Source organism: Hyaena hyaena, unplaced genomic scaffold (assembly GCF_003009895.1).
Source record: "Hyaena hyaena isolate Hyena2069 unplaced genomic scaffold, ASM300989v1 scaffold_62, whole genome shotgun sequence".
Classification (NCBI taxonomy): domain Eukaryota; kingdom Metazoa; phylum Chordata; class Mammalia; order Carnivora; family Hyaenidae; genus Hyaena; species Hyaena hyaena.
Genome location: NW_024080694.1, coordinates 2,225,515 through 2,248,635, shown reverse-complemented (window position 1 = coordinate 2,248,635; position 23,121 = coordinate 2,225,515). Strand labels below are relative to the sequence as shown.

Genomic DNA, 23,121 nt, shown 5'->3' with positions numbered 1-23,121 from the left:
CAGCACATTACAAATTTTTCATTTGTCCTTCACGTGAGACTGAGATGACAACAGGTATTAAATACAAACACAAATGTACACACACTCCTTCACATGGACACACTGAAGTATGGGGTGGCTTAAGAAGCTGATAGAAGTTTCTGAAGCAACACCAAAGCTATCTGAGGTTGAAGTACCACCACAGCCCTCAGCTAAGTTGTAAGTTACATGTAATTAAGATGAATTAAAATCCAAAAACAAAAAAAGAGAGAAATTCAGTTCCTCAGTTACATGAGCCACATTTCAAGTGCTCAGTGACCACATGTGGCTCATAACTCCCACATTGGACAGGGAAAGGGGTAGAACATTTCCAACATCACCCAGAACGGCCTGGCCCCGACTGCAGGCTCCACGCGGCCAGGACTCTACAGCATACTTGAGACCTGTCGAGTCCTGGCACTGGGCCTGCAATTAAAGGGAAAACAAACAAACAAGAAATTCGAGAGAAAAGGTGACTTTGTCTTTGCCGGGCCAATTCCCCACTTTAGCCAAATACAAATGATCTTATCTTCTTAGCTCCATTCTACTTCCCACCACATCCACCTTTCTCCTGGTTAGGATGCTTCGAGATGTCAACTACCAGCAGGGGCAAAATTTGCTTAGGGTTTCCCCAGCATAATTCATGTGAATCAGAATCAAGAAGTTCAAAACCCTGAAGATACAAAGCAGTGGAAAGTTTCTATGGAAGGTCATCTTCCATACAGCACACCTAAACTCATGTTTAAAAATATGAGAGAATACAGCCGTTGGTCCATCCATCCTGCAAGCTATGAAGTGTTTTGTCTTATGAAAGTTTTCAATAAATCAGCAACTGTTTCCTGGGCACTTAAGAGAAGCCAGGCTCCAGGATTTCAGAGCTAAGGTGTCCCAGTTGGGCCTCTATACAGGCTCCAAGCAAAATTAGCCCGTGCCAGTTTTCCATAAAACTTTTCCTCCAGGCTCCACAGATGCTTTATGCCAGACTCCTTTTTTCCTCCTATTATCTATATATCCTCAGAATAAGATCATCAGAAAAATAAATATATGATCCTTGAATTTTTTTTAAAATAAAAGCTCAGCTCTAAAAGAAAAATCACAACTAAGCTTTTTTTCCTCAAATACTTGTAAGTTCCCTCTTTTCCTAAGGGCAATAAAATCCCAAAGACAAAAACCAAAAATAACAGTTCGTGACCCACAGTCCTATCTAGAAATTAGCAGACTGCGGGTTTAGACCTCTTTAGTTTCAATCAGTGAATGGATTTGTCGACGTTCCTTTAAGGTCATATTCGAAGAATATTCAGTGCCAGGCCTGTGAGAAGGGCCTCATTTATGACTTTTTAAAAATAATTAATTCCCTCTCCCACCTCCAGTTAGTGGCCAAGTAGCTTCCTAGGTAGAAATCATGGGCTCCAATTACATGAAAGCATCTGACTTGAACACCAAAGTCGATCCGGAAGTTAAGGGCCAGTGAAATCTCAAACAACCTAGTTAAAACTTGGGGGCAAACAGAACCAGTCCGGCTGCCTCTTGGAAACAGCTTGCCAGCACCCCTCTCCTAGAAGGGAAGGTTCCCACTCTTCCCAGGGCTCAGCCTTTCCCCCACCTGCCGTTCCTGCGACTACATCAAGGAATTGCGAGGCCCTCCTCAGCTGCATGATATATCAAGTCACACATTCCACCAGATTCAACCTCAAGGAGGGGTCATCAAAATTTGAACTCTGAATCCTCAACTGGAATCAGACCAAGATGCCACCCCACTAGCCTCCTGCCGTGCCCCCTCCCCACCAGGACAACCCGTCTCACCCAGATCCACCTAGGGCACCGAGGGAGTGTGGTAACTGCTATATGCACTCACGCATTCATTCATCAAACACTGTCTGCATGTTGCCCAATGCCAGACACTGAGCATCTAGGTGCCCGCGCTCTTCAGAGGAGCAGGGCTCAGGCCTGCCCTGGAGGGGCCTGCATTCTAGTGGGGGGTGGGGGTGGTGATGACACAGTGAGGCACACCAGCTGGCGGCAACGTGGACCACAGAGGCCCTGAGGCTGGAAGTCTCACTCTACGTTGCGGGCATGAGTGTCCCTGGTTGATGTGACTGTTTACCCAGCTCTTGGAAGACCGGCAGCAAATCCTCAAGCATCTAAAGGAGGCGAACGGGGATGGAGTGAGGACATTCCAGGTCTGGAATGCACACAGGCCAGCAGACACAGTTCAAAGGTTTTAAGCGTTTCAGGGAACCGTGAGCATTTCTTTGTGGGTGGAACTGCCAGCCCCTGGCAGAGATGGTACTAGACAGGTGGCTCAAGGCAGGAGGCACAAACCTCGCCGGGGAGTAAAATCTCCTGAGGGACTTTAAAAACTCTGAGACTCCCAGGTCCTACAGTTATTCTGATTCCACAGGCAGGGCCTTGACATCTGTCTTTTAAAACAAACTTCCCGAGGGCGCCTGGGCCTCCGACTACGGCTCAGGTCATGATCTCCCGTGGTCTGTGAGTTCAAGCCCCGCGTCGGGCTCTGTGGTGACAGCTCTGCTTGGGATTCTGTGTCTCCCTCTCTCTCTGCCCCTCCCCTGCTCACACTCTGTCTCTTTCTCTCTCTCAAAAATAAAAATAGATGAAAAAATTTTAAAACAAACCTCCCGGGTGATTATGATCCACGCAGCCACGTGTGGAGACCCTGGCATTGAACAAATGTACACTAAAACATGGGACATACACTAGAAACACGTAACATGTTTGCGAGAACCACTACTGCTCTATCTAGCGTGAGCCACAGGGCTTTTCTGCAGGGAGGCACAGAACCTCAGCACAGAACCCAGGCTCCCTGATTAAGGAGCACCTCCCTACCATGCAGACCTGGGTGGTGGTCCTCAAAGTTCCAGCTTCCACCTTCTCTCAAGCACACGCAGTAAGTCTGGGGTTGGGGGCGGGGGTGTGCTGTATTTTTCTCTTCTAACCCTCCCTTCTCCACTGTCCGGGGCTTAACTTTGCTTCCTCCACTTCCTGTCTCCAGGGCAAAAATTGGAAACTCTAAAGATAGCCTAGAGGAGAGAATTTAGACTGTCCAACTTCATTCATATTTTATGAATTTAATAGGACCAAATGAGGTTTAAACATCGTAGCATATTAGAGCTGAGAAAGGTTACTTGTGATCATCCAGGACCCTATGTCCCGGGGAAACCCCTTTTATAGTTGCGGAAATTAAAGCCCAGAGGAGTGGATATACAGTAGCTCTCCCCCTTATCCGTGGTTTCAGTGGCCCACAGTCAGCCACCGTCTGGAAGCGGAGGGCCCTCGGCTTTGTCAGAAGGTCCAAGGGCAGCCTAATGCTAGGTCACAGTGCCTACGTCATTCACCTTATTTCATCTCACCACGTAGGCATTTTGTCATCTGCCATCACCACAAGAGAAAGGGGGAGTACAGGACAGTAAGTTATTTTGAGAGACAGACCACATTCACGTAATTTTTATTACAGTATATTGTTAGTATTGTTCTATTTTATTATCAGTTTTTGTTCATCTCTTACTGTGCCTGTTTTTATTTTGAGAGAGAGAAAGAGAGAGAGAGAGAAGGGGAAGAGAAAGAGGGAGAGAAGAGAATCTTAAGCAGGCTCTGTGACGTCAGCACAGAGCCTGATATGGGGCTCAAACTCACATACCAGGAGATCATGACCTGAGCCAAAATCAAGAGTATGACGCTTAACTGACTGAGTCACCCAGGTGCCCCTTATTGTGCCTAATATATAAATTAAACTTTATCATAGGTATGTATGTGTAGGAAAAATCAGTCCATACAGGGTTTGGGACTATCTCCAGTTTCAGGCATCCACTGAGGGTCTTGGAATGTATCCCTTGTGGACAAGGTGGGGGCGGGGGGGCGGTATTACTCAGGGTGTCATAGCTGGCAAGGCCAGAAGACAAAGCCAGGCATCATAGCTCCCAATCTTGGTTACTCCAAGGTGCTACATAGACCCTATGAATGCATTCAGGATCAAGTAATTTGAAAAGCAAATATAAGCTTACACCAATCCAGAAAGCTCCTTACATGAGGAACTGTAATTCATTGGTCAAAATTCAGGCTCTGGGCCAGACTCATTTTACCACTTACTGGCCATGTAACCTTGGTTTAAGTCAAGTTCTCTTCATCCCAATTTCATCATCTCAAATGGAGACCACGAGAACCTATCTCACGAGCTGTTGTGAGAACAGACTCAGCATACGTGATATACTTAGAACAGAGCCCGGCCCACAGTACTGGTCAATAAAGGTTAGCTATCATGATTTTTAATACTGAAACCCTGCCCACTTCTTTTTAAAGCGATGCACAAAGGCTTTTGGACATTAAAGATGATCTAGTCAGCTGGGGATCCATTTCCTTCTTCATAAAATCTTAAACTCCTCACTCGGGGTTTGGTGTATCATTATGTAAACAGCCCTGAGATGGCTTTCCAGAGCTACAAGGTAATTACACAGACACACAGAGGCAGCCAAAAATGAAAGTCACAGAGCATTATGCTCTTCAAAGGCCCTTGCTGACACAAGCAAACAATGCAGTGGTGCAAAGGGCCAGTGCTGACTAAGGCAGAGGGTTTCATCAGTTTGGTACCCTTGCCTTCCAATGAAACAGGGAACAGGGCCCAGTGTGCCAGGCACACTCAGGCGCAGGAATGCGATTCCCCCAATACGGTGTGTCTGCTGCCCAGGACTGAGAAGCCCCTGAACACAACCCTGTAGTCCTTTTCTTTTTATTTTTAAGTCACTCAGACAACTGCATACCAGTCAGTTCAAACATTTCTCAATTCCTATGACAGGCCATCTGCTGGCCCATCATGGACATGAAGGAGATGGAGACCCTGCTCCACAAAGTCTAGCATTCTATGCATAGCAAATGCCTGGACGAGAATTCCTTGGAGCCAGTAATGTAGGAAAAGGTATACTTTCATGTTAAATACAAAGGTGTACTTTCATACGAAATGCAAATTGTATATTCATTCCAGGGTGCAAAATCAACAAAACATGAAACTGCACTATGTATTATGGTGCTAATAAACCCTTAAATTCCATTATAGTTTAATTATTAACCTAAATATGCACATTATAGTACCAACTTGTACACATTTGTATAACGAACAAAATAGAGTCCTAAACATATTTCCACATTCTATTTAACAGTAGTTATATAATGACTAGAGTAATTTTGCTCTTATAAGTGAATAGCTTTAAAAGTTTTTCCTACATAAATTATATTAATAGCTAGTGCAAAATATTCACAAAAAAGGACAGATGAATTTCAGAGCTTTGGGAGACAATACGGAATGCTAATATTTTGGAAACCAGAGGCATGCTGACTTGAGATTCTGGATGCCTGGCCAAAAAAGATGCCCTTAAATTCCCTTCTATCACTTCCAACAAGAAGGACTCAAAAAAATACTTCTAGAAGCTCTAAGCAAAAAACTGGACTTTGTAGAGAGCAGATATCAAACTGCAAACCATAGATTAGAGTCACGGTCCATAATGACGTCAAGTCCAAGTAGATTTGCTGTTGACCAAAACCGTTTGCACACACTAGTAAACACACACACAGATCTCCCAAAGGATGTATACATAGGCAGTAATTGCTGAGAGCCTTGTCACAGCAAATAAATGGAGATACCCTAAATTTCCACCAACCTAAGAATGAGAAAATTGTTCTGTATCTAGACAATGAAATTCCATTCGGGGGTTAGAAAGGACGAGGCAGACCCACAGGTATGGATGTGGAAAGAGAACTACAATGCACTGGAGAGTACAAGCAGGAGAACCAGTTCCTTTTGGGCTCCTTTGGATCACCCACATGTGCTGAATTCCCTGTGCCTTTCTACACAGCGTTCTGCAGCTAGCTTTTTCCCTCCTGGACGTACTTATATATGCAAAAAAAAAAAAAAAAAAGTCTACATACGACGTTCATTCTAGTCGCTGCAAGGAGGTACTGGGAAGATAGATTTTACTTCATGCATTGTTTTCTATGAATTTTTTTAAACAAAAGCCCATGTTCTAGGTTTTTCGATTTGTAAGTAAAAAATAACTTAGAAAAAAATCGCTTCTGTCACTTATTGAACTTACAAGAAGCACCTTCATGCTTCTCTCTTATCATCCGCATAAAATATACCTTCTTTGTATCCACCATACCCTTTTTAGGTCACGGGAGAGTTCTCCCACCCAAGGGAAACGTCCCACCCCATGTATATGGACGCTAGAGGTGGTGAGATGTAAAGTATTCTGGCATCGCTAAAACTGACCTGAAATCAAATGGTTTAAAAATATATCAAAGCAGGGGTCTGTTTGCTGTGACATTAGTTGTCTTTTGCCAAGTACATCACCTCCAAGCTCTGGCTCTGCCTCTGTTACCACCACTGAGAGGCTATTCTCGCTCTTCTCCCACAGATGATTGCTCTGTTTTTTCCTCCCTGCAACCAGGAGATGTGCAGGCTCCCGGGTTCCCACCGAGAACCATTCAGGGAACAGCCTCTGGAACCTCAGCTCCCTCCACAATCCATTACAAGAAACCAGGGGATGCGGCTTTATTCCATCCTTTAGGGTCCAATCGGTAATTCAATCTTAAAAGAATAAGACCTGATTAAGGAACACAGAGCCTCAAAAATCAGTGTCAGCTATCTAAGTTCTTGAAAATAATAGAGTAATTCTTTTAAGACACTATTTAGAAGGACTCTTTGCTACTTCCCAAGGAATGTCCCAGGATGTGAAACCCAGGAGTCAGCTAAGCTCTGATAACTTAAGCTGTCTCTGCTCGCGAAGCCGCCCAAGGGGAAGAAAGAGCGCATGCGCCGAATCCGGTTCGCGCTGGGCCCCTCCCACAATCTGCTTACCACGTGTGTTGGTGGCCATGTCGGCCACTTTCTGAAAGGCGTCCAAGAAGGCGGCCGCTGCTACTACTGTGGTCCTAAAACGCAAACATAACAAAAGCATGAGGGATGTCTCACGCAAGCAAATTCATTACAGCCGAAGGGTTAAAATTTCTGCGAGAACCGAATGCAACCTTCTAGGAGAAACCACTGTACGGGATGTGAACCGCCAGTGGCTTTGCAGGCCCACTCCCTCCCCACGCTGGAAGCATTTCTTCCTCATATCAGCACTCTCCCCCAAAAATACCCAGCTCGTTCGGTGCGCTTGGCAAGTCTTCCCATCATGCCACCTGATGGTATAATGTAATTACCAGGCAAGATTTCACAAAGGAAAAAATACAGGTGTTTTCACCTAAATGAAAGCCGTCATTAACAACCATAAATGGTACAGGTGAAATTAATTTTAGAGCAGGAAAACAGCATATGGACACGGACTGGGAGATGGAATCTTGGAGAGATCCTCTACTTCAAATCATTCATTTTAAAGATGGCAGCACGGAGACAAGTAGAGTGACTTTCAAGATCATCAGTTTGGGGGCGCCTGGGTGCCTCAGTCGGTTGAGCATCTGACTTTAGCTCAGGTCATGATCTCACGGTTCATGAGTTTAAGACCTGCATCCGGGCCTCAGCTGTTGGTACAGAGGCTGCTTCAGATCCTCTCTCTCCCTTTCTCTCTCTGCCCCTCCTCCCCTTGCATTCTCTTTCCCTCTCTCAAAAATAGACATTTAAAAACATTTTTTAATTAAAAAAAAAAAAAGATCACCAGTTCACCCCAGCACTGGAAGCGGCAGCCCAGCAGGACACCCAGTCCCCTGCTCGCCCCACTGCATGACCAGATCCCGGCTGTGGGACCTTCCCCCCAAATCCCACTTAAGATGAAACTGAGACACTGTTTTTTCAACCTTCGAATGCTATCTCAACTGCATCTTCTGAATTCCTCAAAGCTGACACCGGGGAGAAGTCACTACACTCATTTGCTGTCCTAGAAATTATTTTGAGTTCCTCACATCCTCTTGAGCACTCTGTGGTCTACCAGTTCCCAGCACTGTGATCTAGACGTCATCCAATGGAGAGTAAGCACCTCTCCACGCCAGGGTGGAGGGCAACGAGAACAAGCCAGCCGGCCTCAGGACTCACACATGTGGGCCTCATGATCATGCATGGAGCCCGAAGCTCATTTCCAAGTATTTCACGTAGGAATCCTGTCTCTACTCAGCATTCCTAAGAATGCAGAGCTGCTGAAGGAAGAATGTGAGAGTAAGAACTAAAAAAGTAAGGAGTTCAAGATGGAACCAAAGAAGTGACCCTCAACCTCAGCAACTGTAGCTCCAACACAGAAGGTTCTGGAAGATGCTGGAAGTGGTCCCTGGGAAAACCTGTGCAACAGTCCCTTAGCGCCCAACTGCAGAATGAGGCCTGATATCTTCCAGTAGAGCAAAAAAACCATTCTGCTCAAATTAAAAAAAGAAAAGACATACACACGGAACAAAACCGAAAGAAAAAACCGCTTTGAAGCATATTTTTCAAAGAGTTGACATCAAATGCAAACCCTGGAAAAGTTAGCTTTATCAAACATCCTGGGATTTATAAATAGCTCATTCTGATTTACAGTTACTATCTGACACAATGGCCGGATTTATTCTCATTCAAGTCAATGCCAATCATCCCAATCTAACGAGCCAGCTGTAGAGGTGCCTTGCATATTACTCGGCCACCAGGGCTCCAATCAAAAGGAGGATGGTGGTCAAGTGTGAGGGATTGGGAGCTTTGAAACACTGCTTTCCAATGAGGCCTATTTCATGGTCTGCTGTTGTCATACCTTAGTTCTCTGACGGGGCAGCACAAAGGAGTGATTCGGTACATGTGCTCCCCACTTTTCTGCCTCTCCTTCAGTCTTCTTATCCTTTCTTTACTACAGAACACCAAACCATGTGCGTGAGGCTCTCAGCTGGGCACCACCAGTCTGACAAAATAAAGAAATGGTTCCTGCCCTCAGGAGGCCTAAACAGTTGTTAAAAAATAGAAAATGTACTTTTTTTTTAATTTTTTTTTTTTTAATTTCTGGAGAGAGAGAGCAAGAGAGAACAGGGGAGGGTCAGAGAGAGGGAGACACAGAATCCAAAGCAGGCTCCAGGCTCTGAGCCAGTTGTCAGCACAGAGCCCGATGTGGGGCTCGAACCCACAAACCGTGAGATCATGTTGTGAGCTGAATTTGGACGCTTAACCGGCTGAGCCGCCCAGGTGCCCCGAAAATGTACTTTATACTAGTGGGGATAAGACTGCTTTAAAGTTTTACTATAACTAATTAGCTGTACTAAACATATAATTAAGTTTTGGCTTCCTCTTTGGTAAAAGGGGAAGAGAATCTTTTCCTTGGTCGACCCTGAAAAGGCTGCCAGATAATTAAAGGAAGGTATTTAAGAAAAACGTGTATGCATTAGCAGGGTGGTGGGCGGGGGGGTGGTACTTAAATGTTTCACTGGTAGACTCCAGCAGGGACCTACAGGATGGAGACTATTTGGAATCCATCAGAAGAGTGGGTAGATGTAGCTGGATAAGGTGAGGCTGGTGAAGGCTTCTGCATGGCCTTGCAGTCAGACAGCTGAGGTTGGAGCCGACCCTGCAGAAAGTCTTGACAAGTTCTGAAGCAGCAAAATGGTAAAGGATCTGACAAGCAGAGAAGGGACTGTATTCCAGAGTCTGGAAGACCAATGACAGCTTGGGAAATCCCAGGTCGTGGGATAGAAATCCCGGGCCGCACAAAGCTGACAGAATGGAAGAGGAAAAAGCCATCCTTCTGAAGTTCTTCTCTCCTGATCTACAGGGGAGCCATGGAGTGTCCAGTCCTGTGGTTAAAGCTCTGGGCCGTACCCCTTGACATCCACGCACAAAGGACCAAAAGTATCACGTCATCCATGTGGCTTTTTATCCAAGAAAACACCTACCTGCTTTGTCCTCTGGAAAACCACCTCCATACAATCAAAACAACTGATGTCATCCCTCTTATGCCATGAACAGGAGTCAAGAAAATGACTGCTTTTGTAAATGCCCATCCCTCATGGAGCACCCACTAAGTAGGTAGCCTTTCTCCCCACTGATTTAAAAGCATACAGCCATAACAAGATGCTGACAAGTTTTCTATCTCACATCAAATAATACATGAACAAGCACAAGACAAAGCAACAATAGCCCCTTAGCGCCGATCGACCCTAGATCTTGTTTTTCTTTAGCTTATTGAAGGATAATCTGTATACCATAAAATTCAACCTTTTTAGGTGTGTGATTCAACAGTTTTTTAGTAAACTTAGAATTCTGCAACCACTAGACAGGCCAATTTTAGAACATTTCCATCACCCCAAACAGATTCCTCGTGTCCATTTGTATACTCCATCTCCTTTTCCTCCACGAGTCCTAGGCAACCATCAATCTACATCTGCCTCTGCAGATCTGCGTTTTCCAGACATTTCACGCAAACGGAATGATACAGTAGTCAACAAGGAGCTGTAAACTTTTTTTTTTAATGTGTATTTATTTTTGAGACAGAGAGAGAGAGAGCTTGAGGCGGAGAGGGGCAGAAAGAGAGGGAGACAGAATCTGAAGCAGGCTCCAGGTTCCGAGCTGTTAGCACAGAGCACAACGCGAGGCTCGAACCCATGAACCGTGAGACCATGACCTGAGATGAAGTCGGACACTTAACGAACTAAGCCACCTAGGTGCCTCTAAGTGGTAAACTCTTTATAAGGATAGGTGGTAAGCAGAATGGACCTCACAGCCAGACACAGGTTCAAATCCCTGCTCTGGCACTTACTAGCTATGTGACTTTGCACAAGTTGTTTAGCTTATCTGTGCCTCAGTTTTTTTCATCAGTAAATTGAGGCTAATAACTGTACTTACCTCTTGGGGCTGTGAGATTTAATTAACATATGCCTGGCACATAGCATTACATGAACGTTGCCCATTATTACCTTACATATATAATAGCTCATTTTGACTCTCAAATTCCTCTGGAAGGAGGCAGATCGTTCAGTTTTACATATGGGAATCAGGGCCCAAGACATAAGGCTAAGAAGTGGCAATGCTCAATTTAGAACCCACTCCATGCTCCTGCACCTGTAACGCTTCCAAAATTAACCTCAATCTGCATCCTAGACTGTCCTATTCCATCCTTTGTCTGTGGGTGTTGCCATTTTTCTGGGGACGACATGCTTCTATACTTACCGAAGCTGGGACTGTAGCTTTCCTGCTTTGTTTATGAAATCCTCCCAAACTGGATAGCTCCCCTACGACAAAACAAAGCCATTGATCAATAAGGCATGCTGTGATAGACATCTGATTAAGACCATAACAGAACACCCAACTCCAATTACACAGGCAATGATCTGTGTGTGCTCTCTTCCTCTGAAGTCTAGGGTATGTTGCCCAGGTTATATATAAATGTATTGGCTCAGAAATGGGGTGCGAATGTGCTCAGGCCAGGTAATCCTGTAAATACTACAAACACCAATTAGAACAATTAGAACAGAATCTGACACATATATGGATGGATCGCGTTTTGAGTAGTAGATGGTGTAAGGCTCTGCCCTGAACCACCTGACTACGGCTGTGGCTCTTCTCACCCTTACCACAAAGGATAGGGAGGAGAGAACCAGAGTGACTAGAGCCCCTCTCAGGGCAGGCAGCTACTGGGAACCATCAGAATCTCAAGGTTGAGAAGATACCTAAGTACGGCCACTCAGTGGATGGCCTGAACCCAACATCTACATACAACATGACAACAGGTTGTTTCCCCACCACATTTCAGCTCACAGGGAGCTCAACACCTCTCTGACACCCCGTCTTTTGTGTCCATGCAGCACTGGCTTGAACTTTCTGGGCACCCTCAGAGTGAAGGCCAATCCTGCTTCCATAGGGTAACAGGATAACCAGCACATTCATCCACAGCTTTCCCTTCCCTTCCCAAGGGCAGCTCATCTTCTACATGGGCCCGTTTCATGCCCCTGCAGCATCACGGGGACACTGCATGGCATCTCTCTGCTCTTGCACGTGCGGTGCTCAGACACAAACTCAGAACTACAAGTACGACTCTGACTGCAGCAAACCAGAGTGGACTGTGACACCTCCCTACCCATTAAATGTGTATTAAGATCAAGCAGCCAACTGACCAACAGGTGACACAAAATAAACCCATGAAAGGAAAAACCATGGCTAAAGAAGTGGAGTTGAGGGGTGCCTGGCTGGCTCAGTCAGAGCGTGTGACTCTTGATCTCAGGGGTGTGAGTTTGAGCCCCATGTGTGGTGTGGAGTTTACTTAAAAAAAAAAAAAGAAGAAGAAGAAGAAGAAGAAGAAGAAGTAGAGTCTGGCACTCAATCATTTAAACATAGAACTAAGACTAAACATAGAGGGTGATCATTGCAGGACAGAACATAAGTGTTATGAACACGGACATGATGGACTTAACACGGGCCACCTCCTGATTTTGCTGTTTAAGGAGAGGAGAGAGAAACTCTAACGAAGTTAATCATCTCATCTTTCATTGCAAAAGTCCAATCAGAATAGTCTACAACTGCAACTGAGCTAAAACATAATGGTTTCACCTTCCTATTAGTTTTAACAGTCTTATTTTCTCACCCTTGAATACAGTCTCTCAACCTTGCCACTGAGGGTATTTTGGTCCAGACAGTTCTTCGGTGGGGAAGGGACTGTCCTGTGTACTTTAGGGTGTCCAGCCCTATCCTAGACCTCAGTTCGTGAGATGCCAGAAACATTCACAGATGCCACTGGTGGGGACTACCAAAACTACCTCCAGGCATCTGTGCCAGATGGACCTTAGGGGACAAAATCATCCCCTGGTTAAGAACCACTGCTTTAGGGGCACCTGGGTGACTCAGTTGGTTCAGAGTCTGACTCTTGATTTCAACTCCGGTCATGATCTTACAGTTAACTAGTTTGAGCCCCATGTGAGGCTCTGTGCTGACAGAGTAGAGTCTGCTTGGATTCTCTCTCTCCCTCTCTCTCTCTGCCCTTCTCCTGCCCTCTCTCGCTCTATTAAAATAAACATTAAAAAAAAAAGAACCACTGCTTTAGAGGGATGTCTGAAAAACGAAGTTCTTTTGGAGAAGAAATCATCATGTGAAGTTCAGTAATCCCTTCGGTATTACTTCACTTCAGTTTCAATCCTGTTACATGAAAGTAAAATTAAATATATTTTTGTTTTATATCTTGTCATAAAACTGCCTCTTTATACATTTCTGTAGGTATCAAGCCTGTCTGAAAATGTGCACAGAAATATCTGGAAAAATTCTCTACCAAAATTAAAATGGGCTATTTCTAGAAGTTAAGATTTGGACCAATAGGTTTCTTTCTTGTTTGTACTTTCCTACATGGCCGTGTGTGTGTGTGTGTGTGTGTGTGTGTGTGTGTGTGTGTGTGTGTGTTAAGTAAGGGTCATGTATCATTTTTATGAAAACAATAGTCATTACATTTTTTTTTAATTTTCAGATCAAACTAGGGGCTTTTGCAACAAAACACCATGAATTTACAATCCACCCAGAAGAGCCTGAAGTCTGTTCCCTAGATGCTGCGAGAGCACATCCATCAGTTCTGCATTTGAAACCTGCTTGGCCCAAATGCAGTTGTCTGGATTTATTCCCCTAAGCGACAAGCGACAATTTGCTCCCAGGGGGCGCAAAGCCGCACCCCAGGGATCCTGTCTGACTAGCTCCTGACAGAGGTCAGGTGGCAGCTATGACACCAATACCCATGCACAGATCCTGTGCCTGTCCTGCTAAGCCCCACAGCCTCCATCTCGTCTCGGTGCCCCCAGTGGGCTGCTTCTACTCAAGACATAACTTTCTTTTAACTTACGCTGAGTGAATCTTTGACAGCTCAGGCTACCGTTCAGGCCCATCAAGGCATTGTGGGGAATTCCAGTTACAACATCTCACATATTTACCATTTTCTTGTCAAGTATGAATGCTCTTCTACATCTACATCAAGTAATTAAAGAGGTAAGGGCTGAGATCAGAGTCCTCTGACTGGCCACTGGAGATCTCCGTCCAGATAGACATCAGTTAGCATCCTTAAAAGCACCTAAGAGTTCAAAGCAACCAAATTACAGCTTCATCTAACCTTTTATTCTCTTTCACATCCACAAAAAAGTATGAGAAGCTCTTCCGAAAAGCCTGAAGATGTTCACGTGAACTGACCACCAACTTCTAGCCAAAAGGTGGCTCACTGACATAAAGGAGGCCAGGAGTGCTGGGCCCTCCTTTTCCCAGCACCAACCACTCCTATGCAGGGACCCCTGGAGAAGGTCACAGAGATGATCTAGAATATTTTTTTAATTTTTTACATTTATTTATTTTTGAGAGACAGAGAGAGACAGAGCACAAGCAGGGGAGGGCCAGAGAGAGAAGGAGACACTGAATCTGAAGTAGGCTCCAGGCTCTGAGCTGTCAACATAGAGCCTGTTGCAGGGCTCGAACCCACGAACTGTGAGATCATGACCTGAGCCAAAGTCGGATGCTCAAGTGACTGAGCCACCCAGGTGCCCCTAGAATATTTCTTAAGGGAAAAAAAAAAAAATGTGAGGCACATTTCATTGAGAACTTGCCAGAATGGCAAGAAGCCAGCACAGGGAACACACAGTCCTGACTTCCAGCCATGGCTCTGCCCAGTAAAGGATTAGGGAAAGTCACTTTACCTCTCAGGGCCTGCTCCTTATAATGACAAATAACAAAAACAAACAATCCCATCATCATTCCTGACCACTCACATCACTGAACACGGAAAGGCTGTAGGGAAAGAACAAGGGACATAAACTCGGGAATCCAATCTCCCGGATTGAACCGTGGCACTCAGGCAAGTCGTCGCACCTCCATAAGGGGAGAAGTCTCTCCTTCTCAGGGCTGGTGTGAGGAGTCACTGAGATCAGACATCAAAAGTGCTCAGGGCAGTGCTGGGCACTCCGTCACTGTCCGAGGAACGTTTGACAGAATTGAACCAAGGGTGTGCAATCCCCCTCAGGAGGCCGGTGGAGATGTGAAACTCAAAGTCAGACTGTCCACCCAGGCTAGGGTCCCGCATTCTCAGTCCGAAGTACAGAACCAGCTGCAGCTCACGGCCGTTAACCAGCTGGGTGTTCAGTGTCAGCACAGTCTCCGCCGCCCCCAAATACACGGCAGGAAGAGTACTCAAACCGACGTGGATGTGCCTGAAATCAACTGCTCAAAGCACTCAAAAAAAAAAAAAAAAAAAAACTATTTCTCTGCCCCCACCACTTGGAGCCTCATTTTAGTCTTTACCAAATTAGTAACAAAAGGAGGGTCCCCTCTCCAGTCAAGGGGTGCAGCACATGGCTCTCCACCCACGAACGCCCACTCAGTCAGAGGAAGGCTTCCGAAAGCAGCTCGCTCCTGATTTAATGATATTCGACAGTCTATCAAAGAGTGTCAGGCCCACCTGTTTTAGGCAATATATAATTTAATGGAGTCTAAAAAAAAAAAAGAAAAGAACTTCTAAGAACAGAAGACAAAAAGCCTCCTTGTTGAGAAATTTTTTAAAAAAGTGTAAATGTTATTAAAATGTAAAGGCAAGGGGACGTTGGATTGTTCTGGATCTGGGCTTGTTTTTTTGTTTTTGTTTTTGTTTTTTTTTAGTTTCTTTCAAGGTAAAAAAATAAATAAAAAAAGTTTCTACCCACCTAAAAGTAGCTTTACTACTAAAATTCACAATCTTGCAGGAAGTGAGAAAGGAAAGAGAAGAAATTTGAACAAAGTGTTAAAGATAACAGAAAAAAAGCTCTGGCTTTTTCTAGACTCTAAGGCTGAGCCAAAGTGAGTGTACTCAAATTTCAAAAGAAAGCTGCAATCAGGATGCAGTATCCACTGAGAACCCTTTCAGAAAGCAATTCCAACACAGTCCTTAATTTTCTGATCTGCACCGCCCACCAAGAAGTCCCCAAAAGCTTCCCTCTGAGGCTTCTGGTTCTGACCGGGCTCAGGTCACATTTGAGGTCCCTAGGAACGCATTCCCGGGACTGTGAGAAAGTCTTCACACAGACCCCACTGTGGGGCCCGCCAGAGAACACATAAAAGTTTCACAACTTTCCAGACAGACCGAAATTTTAAAAAAATAAGACCATGCACCCACCCGGGTTCTGCCAAGTCCAAAGTCACAGGTAACAGGAACATGACTCTCCTCTCCCCGGAACCACTTGACTTTCTTTGGAGGGGAGGGTAGGTTTTGAACCCCTGGCAATTTGCTGAAAATCAAACTCAGACCACACTGGATTCCGAGAAAGGGAAAGTTCGTAGTACAGAAATGGGAAGAGAAAAGGAGCCTGTTTACAAACACGTAGAGGACCCTCCTTTAATCAAGCTGCAAGACTGCCTCCTACAGCAAGAGAGGTGGGGTCTCCCTGAAGACAGGCCACAGCGCCCACCTCTGCATCCACCAGCTGGGCGGCCCACCATGCTCGCCACACTCCACACACCACTACTGACGGCTATTCTCTCTTCTGACCTCCAAGGGGATTCAACAATCTTGAAAGCTCCTATTCCGCCATCACCATGTAGCTCAAATGTCACCTCTTCCAAAGCATTCTCGAATGCACCTGCTTTCCTCACATCATACAATCCACCATCTGTGAGCCTGAGTCTCCTCCTCCAAACTGGGCTCCAGAACAGAGGAACGGAGGGAGGAAGGAAAAACATTTCTAGTAAGAGCAACGGCTGGCACACACACAGGGAAGCAGAGAGGACACAAGGGGGCTGTCACCAAGGGACACTGGAGTGACGCACTTATGCCGGGGACCTGCAGTGTGGGCAGGGTGGACAAGGTGACCGTGAGCAGGCTTCAAGAGCAAGGTCAGAGTTTAACCACAAAGAAGACAGCAGAAGTCCAGGTAGATGGTGAGTGACATAAAGCCCCCATCACCTAGGTGACCCGAGAACCTAATAGGTCACATAGCTAACGGCAGCCTGGTCCCTTAGGGAGTGGGGAGGAAACTGAAGTCATTTTCTTACTTCTGGAAAAAAAAAAAAAAAAGTCCCACCCAATCTGTCAACTTCCCCTAGAGTTTGGTGGCCACTTAAACAAATATACGAGTCAGCTTCCTCACCCCTCCCCTGAGGTTGAGCTCTGGGAACGCCCCCAGGTCCCTCTATTCTTCTCCCTCCCCTTCCTCCACTCTCCCCACAGCCAGAAGGCTGGACAGGCCACTTGCCTAATGCAGGGCGCAGGGCTCAGCCCGTGGCCGTTTTGGCTCGGGGTTCTGTTTTGCTTGGTTGTGTTTTGTATTAAACAGAGGCCCGGATGGCATCCCACACACGGAGCAGAAGAATAAACTGTGTGTAACCCATCGGCACGGCTGGTTAACGACGCCCCATAAATAATGCAGCAACTGCCTCTCCCAGCCCAGCCCTCAGACAGCAGAACCTCAGGGGACAGCGGAGGGAATGAGACACCCACGCTGCCACACGGGGAGCAGAGAGGAGCTGGGAGCCGTGGTCAGAGAGGGGGCGATTAGAGGGAGCCAGAGCCGGAGGAGCCTCCCCCAGGGAGGAAGCATTCAGCTTCGCTGAGAAGAGAACAGGGCTTGGGGGGGTGCGGGGTACAGGCTACAGGGAGCAGGGCTCCAGCTCGAAGGCCTCTGTCCTGTCAGAAGATGGCAGATGGAGGCTGGCTCACCAGCGGTCATGATCCTCAGGATACCACCGGACAGGTAAGCCCCAGGCGCCTCTTTTCACCCTGATGACGTCAATGTCACATCTTCATCATGAAGCGCCACCATTTTCTGAAGACTTGCTTGGTGCCAGGCGCCCCACATCAGCGTTCCTCAAACTTTCACTTACATTGTGTCTACCACCTGGGGATCTTGCAAAAACGCAGGTTCTGATTCCCTTGGAGCGAGGTGGGCCCGGGGGGTGCAGGTTTCGTGTGAGTGAGGCTGAGGCTGCTCTGGGAGCACAGCTCTGCACTGAGGAGCACAGCTGCACACACACTCTATTACACACTCACGACAATCTGAGAAGGCAGATGCTGCTATTATTTTGCAGCTGAGACTGACATCGTGACCCAAGTGCTACCCTGATTCCGGGGAGTGTAAGCAACCAGATGAGCAGACCCGGCTGCCCAGCCTAGCCCCGGGGCTGCAGACAGCCACTCAGCAGGCAGGCTGGGTCCTGCCTGGTCCACAAAGTGAGGTGCGAGGCCTCCCCTCGATACACAGCTTCCAATTACAACTGCAAATGCTCCAGGGGAGCTCTGCTGTCACCCGAGAAATGCTCATGACCCTCAACCACTTGGGGGAAAAAAAAACCACACAAGACACAAAACAAAGGAAAGCCCTTTGTATGTTGAAAAAGGTCTGATAGGAATGAACCAGAAATGGTCACGGGTGCGGTCATTAGCGGTATGATGATGGGGAACTTGATCACATCTTCAGGTTTTCTATGGACGCGGGGACTGATCTGCTCTTGCCAGATCAGAGAACCTGTCTGGAGCGTGTCTACAGGCTGCTGCTCTCACTGCCCTAGCCACCAGGTCCCCAGGGCAGGTCTGTGGGAACTTCCTCAGGGTGAGCCTGGACAGTGCAGCCCACAGCATCCCTCCCCAGCCTTCTAGGTCACCCCTTGTTGAGCTCAGCCTTCAGGGAAATAAAAAGCAAAGCTTCCAGAAGAAGCTTCTGACCTGAACAGGAGTGCCTCTGGACCCCATGCTGGTAGAAGAAATCTGCGGCTTCCAGAAGTGGGTGTGAAGGACGAAGGACAGGGCCCCTGACTGTCTGTCACAGCTTTGTCCCCCAAACCACCCTTCCCCACCCCATCCTGCAAGAGGAAGGGCCCCCAAGACCCGCAGATGAAAGGCACTGTGTAAGCCCATCCATCATAAAAACCATTCCTGGGCTTTTATTCTCTGATTGGGGCTTGCCTAATCCACTAATTATCCCTGTCCATCAAGTGGATGACAGCCTTGGGGATAATCAATGGTTGCTTCCTCACACGCCCACCCTCACCCACTTGCCGAAGCTCACCAGCAATAAATATTCCTGTGAAAAGGAAGATTTAACCACAAAAGGTGCTTCCTCCACCCCACCGCCCTCACAGACATACCCACGTGTAACCAGAACACCCTCCTTAAGTCAAGGACATCAAGTTTCCTCTTCCCCTAGCGCTGGGAGGTTCCAGGCCCAGAATGCCTGTTTTCTGACACATGGGTAGGTCTCCACTGGGAATGAAAGAAGAACCAAACAAATATGTCAACTGTATCTTCAAAGTATGATTGGTTTTTTTTTGTTTTTTTTTTACATTTTCTACAAAGAGGCATTCCTTTGTCCATCCTGATGCTTCCAATAGAAGTGAGCTGCGTGGACGGGAAGTGAAATCAATTACAATTAAATAAAATATAAAATTCAGCTCCTCACTCAGGTGCTCAATAGCCGCATGTGGCTAGTGGCTACGGTACTAGACAGGGCAGATGTGGAAAGGTGTACTGGACGGGGCCAGCCATATGGCGACAAAGCCACTCTTGGCACCCCTGGGTTGTTATAGAACCATTTTTTAACACGCAAAATTGGCGTGTCTACTATGCTCTATCATTTCTATGAAAATGATCCCCTCTCCTCTCCTCTCCCCTCCTATTCCCTAAATTTAACCCCCCCATCTGTACTGCCATATTTCCTTTATGATTTCAGATACACACATAAGGCCACCTAGGAGTCCAAATTTATTTCATGATCATCATGAGGAAGCCCATCTCACATTTACATAGTATTTGAGAGAGTATAAAGGGCTCTCAGGGCAACCCTATGAAGACACGTATTTAACACTTTTCCTTTCCCACAGGAAAATAAGGCACAGACAGTTAATCCACCTAAGGTCAGGGGAAAGTCTGCCCTCACACCCAGTTCATATCATGAAGTCCTCCTACGTTTGCCCAGTTCTTTTCAAAATGCAAATGGAGCGCCTGGGTGGCTCAGTCGGTTAAGCGTCCGACTTCGGCTCAGGTCATGATCTCACGGTTCGTGGGTTCGAGCCCCACATCGGGCTCTGTGCTGACAGCCAGCTCAGAGCCTGGAGCCTGCTTCAGATTCTGTGTCTCCCTCTCTCTCTGCCCCTCCCCTGCTCATGCTTTCTCTCTCTTTCTCTTTCAGAAATAAATAAAAAACTTTTAAAAAAATGCAAATGTGCCAAGGGCGCCAGGGTGGCTTAGTCGGTTAAGTGTCTAGTTCAGACTGTCTCAGGCCAGCTCAAGGTTTCACAGTTCATGAGTTCGAGCCCTACATCAGACTCTGTGCTAATGGTGCAGAGGCTGCTTGGGATTCTCTCTCTCCCACTCTCTGCCCCTACCCTGCTCACATGCGCACGCTTGCTCACTCGCGCACTCTCTCTCAAAATAAAATTTAAAAAAATAAATAAGTTTTAGGTTCACCTAAAACTTACTGCTTCTCCACAACTGGACAGTTATGAACTCAACATCTAACCACCTCGCACAGGGGCTGGAGGCTCTCACCCAAGAGCTACAGATTAGCCTCCCCAGAATAATAAATGTAGATCTATCTGCCCCCCACCACCTTTGTCCCACTACATGGCGTGCAAAGCTTCTGTTCCATTTGTTTATTCCTGTGTATAAATGTCCACATGAGAGAGTGAACAAAATACTTGGGTGACCTACACACCCTATAAAATGATGGGGATCGTTACCATTATTTCTTGTTCGCGCACCTGTGCTCACCCGCCGCTCCCTGGAAGTGGCCTCTCTGACTTGCCTCCACCCAACCCCAAACCTGACTCTGCAAGTCCACCCCGGGGAGCAGTGGCCTCACCACACTGTGCACACTTCGACTAAACACCGTCCACTAAACAGTGCCTTCTCCACACCCCCAAGTCCCACCCCAGGCTGCTAGGAAAGACACCGGTGGGCGGTCACCAAAGAGGCAATCACATGTTGGGTATTTCTACACTCACCACTCTCAATGTACTCTTTCCACTGTACGCCCTCCGCCTCGCCTGGATACAGCGCCCCGGTGGGCAGCTGTACCCCAGTGTCCGAAAGGACCAGAGTGACGCAGAGGTTAAGAGCATGGCTCTAGAGGGGTGCTTGGGTGGCTCAGTCAGTTAAGTGTCTGACTCGATTTCCCCTCGGGTCATGATTTTCACGATTTAGGAGTTCAAGCCCTGTGTGGGGCTCTGCACTAGCAGCATGGAGCTTGCTTGGAATTCTTTCTCTCTTTCCCCCCTCAGTCTGCCCCTCCCTCACTCAAACATGCTCTCTCAAAATAAACATTTTTTAAAAGTTAAAAAAAAAAAAAAAAAGCATAGCTCTAGAGTCAGTCTGCAAGACTTCAGATCTACTCACTAGGTGACCTAGGGGACTTAGTCACCCAGACCTGCCCTGTCTTCATCCGTAAATGATGCCCATGCTAATCCCCACCTCCAAGGATGGCAATGAGGGCTGGGAAAATCATGCAAGTGCTTAGAAGGGTGACCAGCACTTAGAATTCAATTAATAGGGACTGCTATTTTCAGGAGTCAACGTACAAGGCCAGCCACCCTAACTCAGACATTTAATGAGTACCTACTATGTACAGGCATGGAGTGGGGTGCAGGCCACACAGAGATTAGGAGCCAAAGCATTGAAGAACTCTAGCCAGTACGAGCATCGATGTGTGAGCCACCAGTCAAATGGCACCACACTCTAAATATAAAGCACTAGAAGGTGGGGGTGGTGCAAGCTTCTGGAGGTGGGAGATGCCTCACTTAGGTCTTCAAGGACAAAGGGGAGTTTTCCTGGCATAGAGGAAGGAGATAAAGAAGGGAGAAAGTTTCCCCTGCCAAAGAAACAATTAGCAAAGGGGTGCCTGGGGGGCTCAGTCGGTTCAGCGTCCCACTCTTGACTTCAGCTCAGGTCATGATCATGCAGTTCGTGAGATCGAGCTTCGTTTTGGGCTCTGGGCTGACAACAGAGCCTGCTTGGGATTCTCTCTCTCTCCCTCTCCAGCTGCCCCGCCCCTGCTCACTCGCCCTCTCTCCCAAAATAAATACCTGACCTTTAAAAAATAAAAATTAGCAAAGCAAAGGAAATACAAAAGACCATGCTACATTTAGGCTTGGGAGTCATTTTGGTCACCTGGAACACTTTCCAGAAGGTGTAATTTGGGGGCACGGGAGAGGGGAGCAGGGAGAGCCTCATGGCGATGGTGGCACAGGAGGCTCTTGGTCGCTCAGGGTGGCCCCCAAGCCACCCCCCACTTCTACCTGTTCCTGGTATAATCACAACCACCAGAAACTCACCAGGAATGTCTGCTGAAACTACAGATGTCGGAGCCTCACCCCAGGGCTACACAATCACAGTCTCTGGGGAGGGCCCTGGACACCTGCATTTAACACCCAGGGGAGACTTAGACTTTCTCGCTAAAATCACACACAGCAAAACTGGAGAATGACCACCCCAGATAAGACGCCCAGTTCCTCTGAGGCTTCGCAAGCCGTGGTCTCAGCAATTTTCAGTCCCAACATTCAAGTCTGGCTCCTTGAGAAGTAATCCCTGGTGACCAGCACCCACACAGGGGAATGTGAACCGACGCGTGCTTTCTGAAAGGCACTGGGCAATGCGTTTGAAAAGCCTTGAGAAGTGCGTACCTTTGACCCAGGCTAAATCCTTCAGGGGAAACTGTCAATGCAGATCAGTGTCTAGCTTCAAGGATATACTTGCTGCAGTGTTGCTTATAATTAGTGAAAAACCGGGCACAGCTTAAGCACGAATCCGTACGCAACACGTGGACCTGGCATCCATCTCAAAGCCTTTGCATGCTCTCCCCTTGCCTGCAACATTCTTCCTGGGATCTCCACATACGCCATACGGTATTTCTCTGAGGTCACCTTCTCTGTGAGACCTTCCGCATCCACCCTATTTAAAAAACAACATCACCTCTGCTCCATTTTTTCCCCGTTCTAATATACAAAAGAAGTAACTTATTCAGTTCATCTGTCCCCACTCCCCTAGAATGTAAGCTCCAAGAGGCAGGGACTTGTGTCCATGTTATCTACTGCTGTACCCCTAGCACTTAATACAGAACTTGGCATACAGTCTGAACTCAGATACAGGTCAACTGAATAAATTAACTGTACACAAAACAATGGAACAGCACACAATATTAAAACTGACATGGCTTATAATTACACACACGGAAAGACAACGT

The 23,121-nt window shown here is 46.8% G+C and overlaps 1 protein-coding gene across 5 annotated transcripts in view; it reads right to left on the bottom strand.

The window, feature by feature from the left end:
* MTSS1 (MTSS I-BAR domain containing 1) overlaps positions 1-23,121 on the bottom strand; it is a 162,634-nt gene that overhangs the window by 127,196 nt on the left and 12,317 nt on the right. For all 5 annotated transcript variants that reach the window (XM_039231999.1, XM_039231998.1, XM_039232000.1 and 2 more), the window contains exons 2-3: positions 11,138-11,199; positions 6,884-6,957 (exon numbers count right to left, since the gene is read on the bottom strand). In XM_039231999.1, the coding sequence (XP_039087930.1) occupies positions 6,884-6,957; positions 11,138-11,199 (136 nt within the window). The remainder of the gene's footprint in view (positions 1-6,883; positions 6,958-11,137; positions 11,200-23,121) is intronic.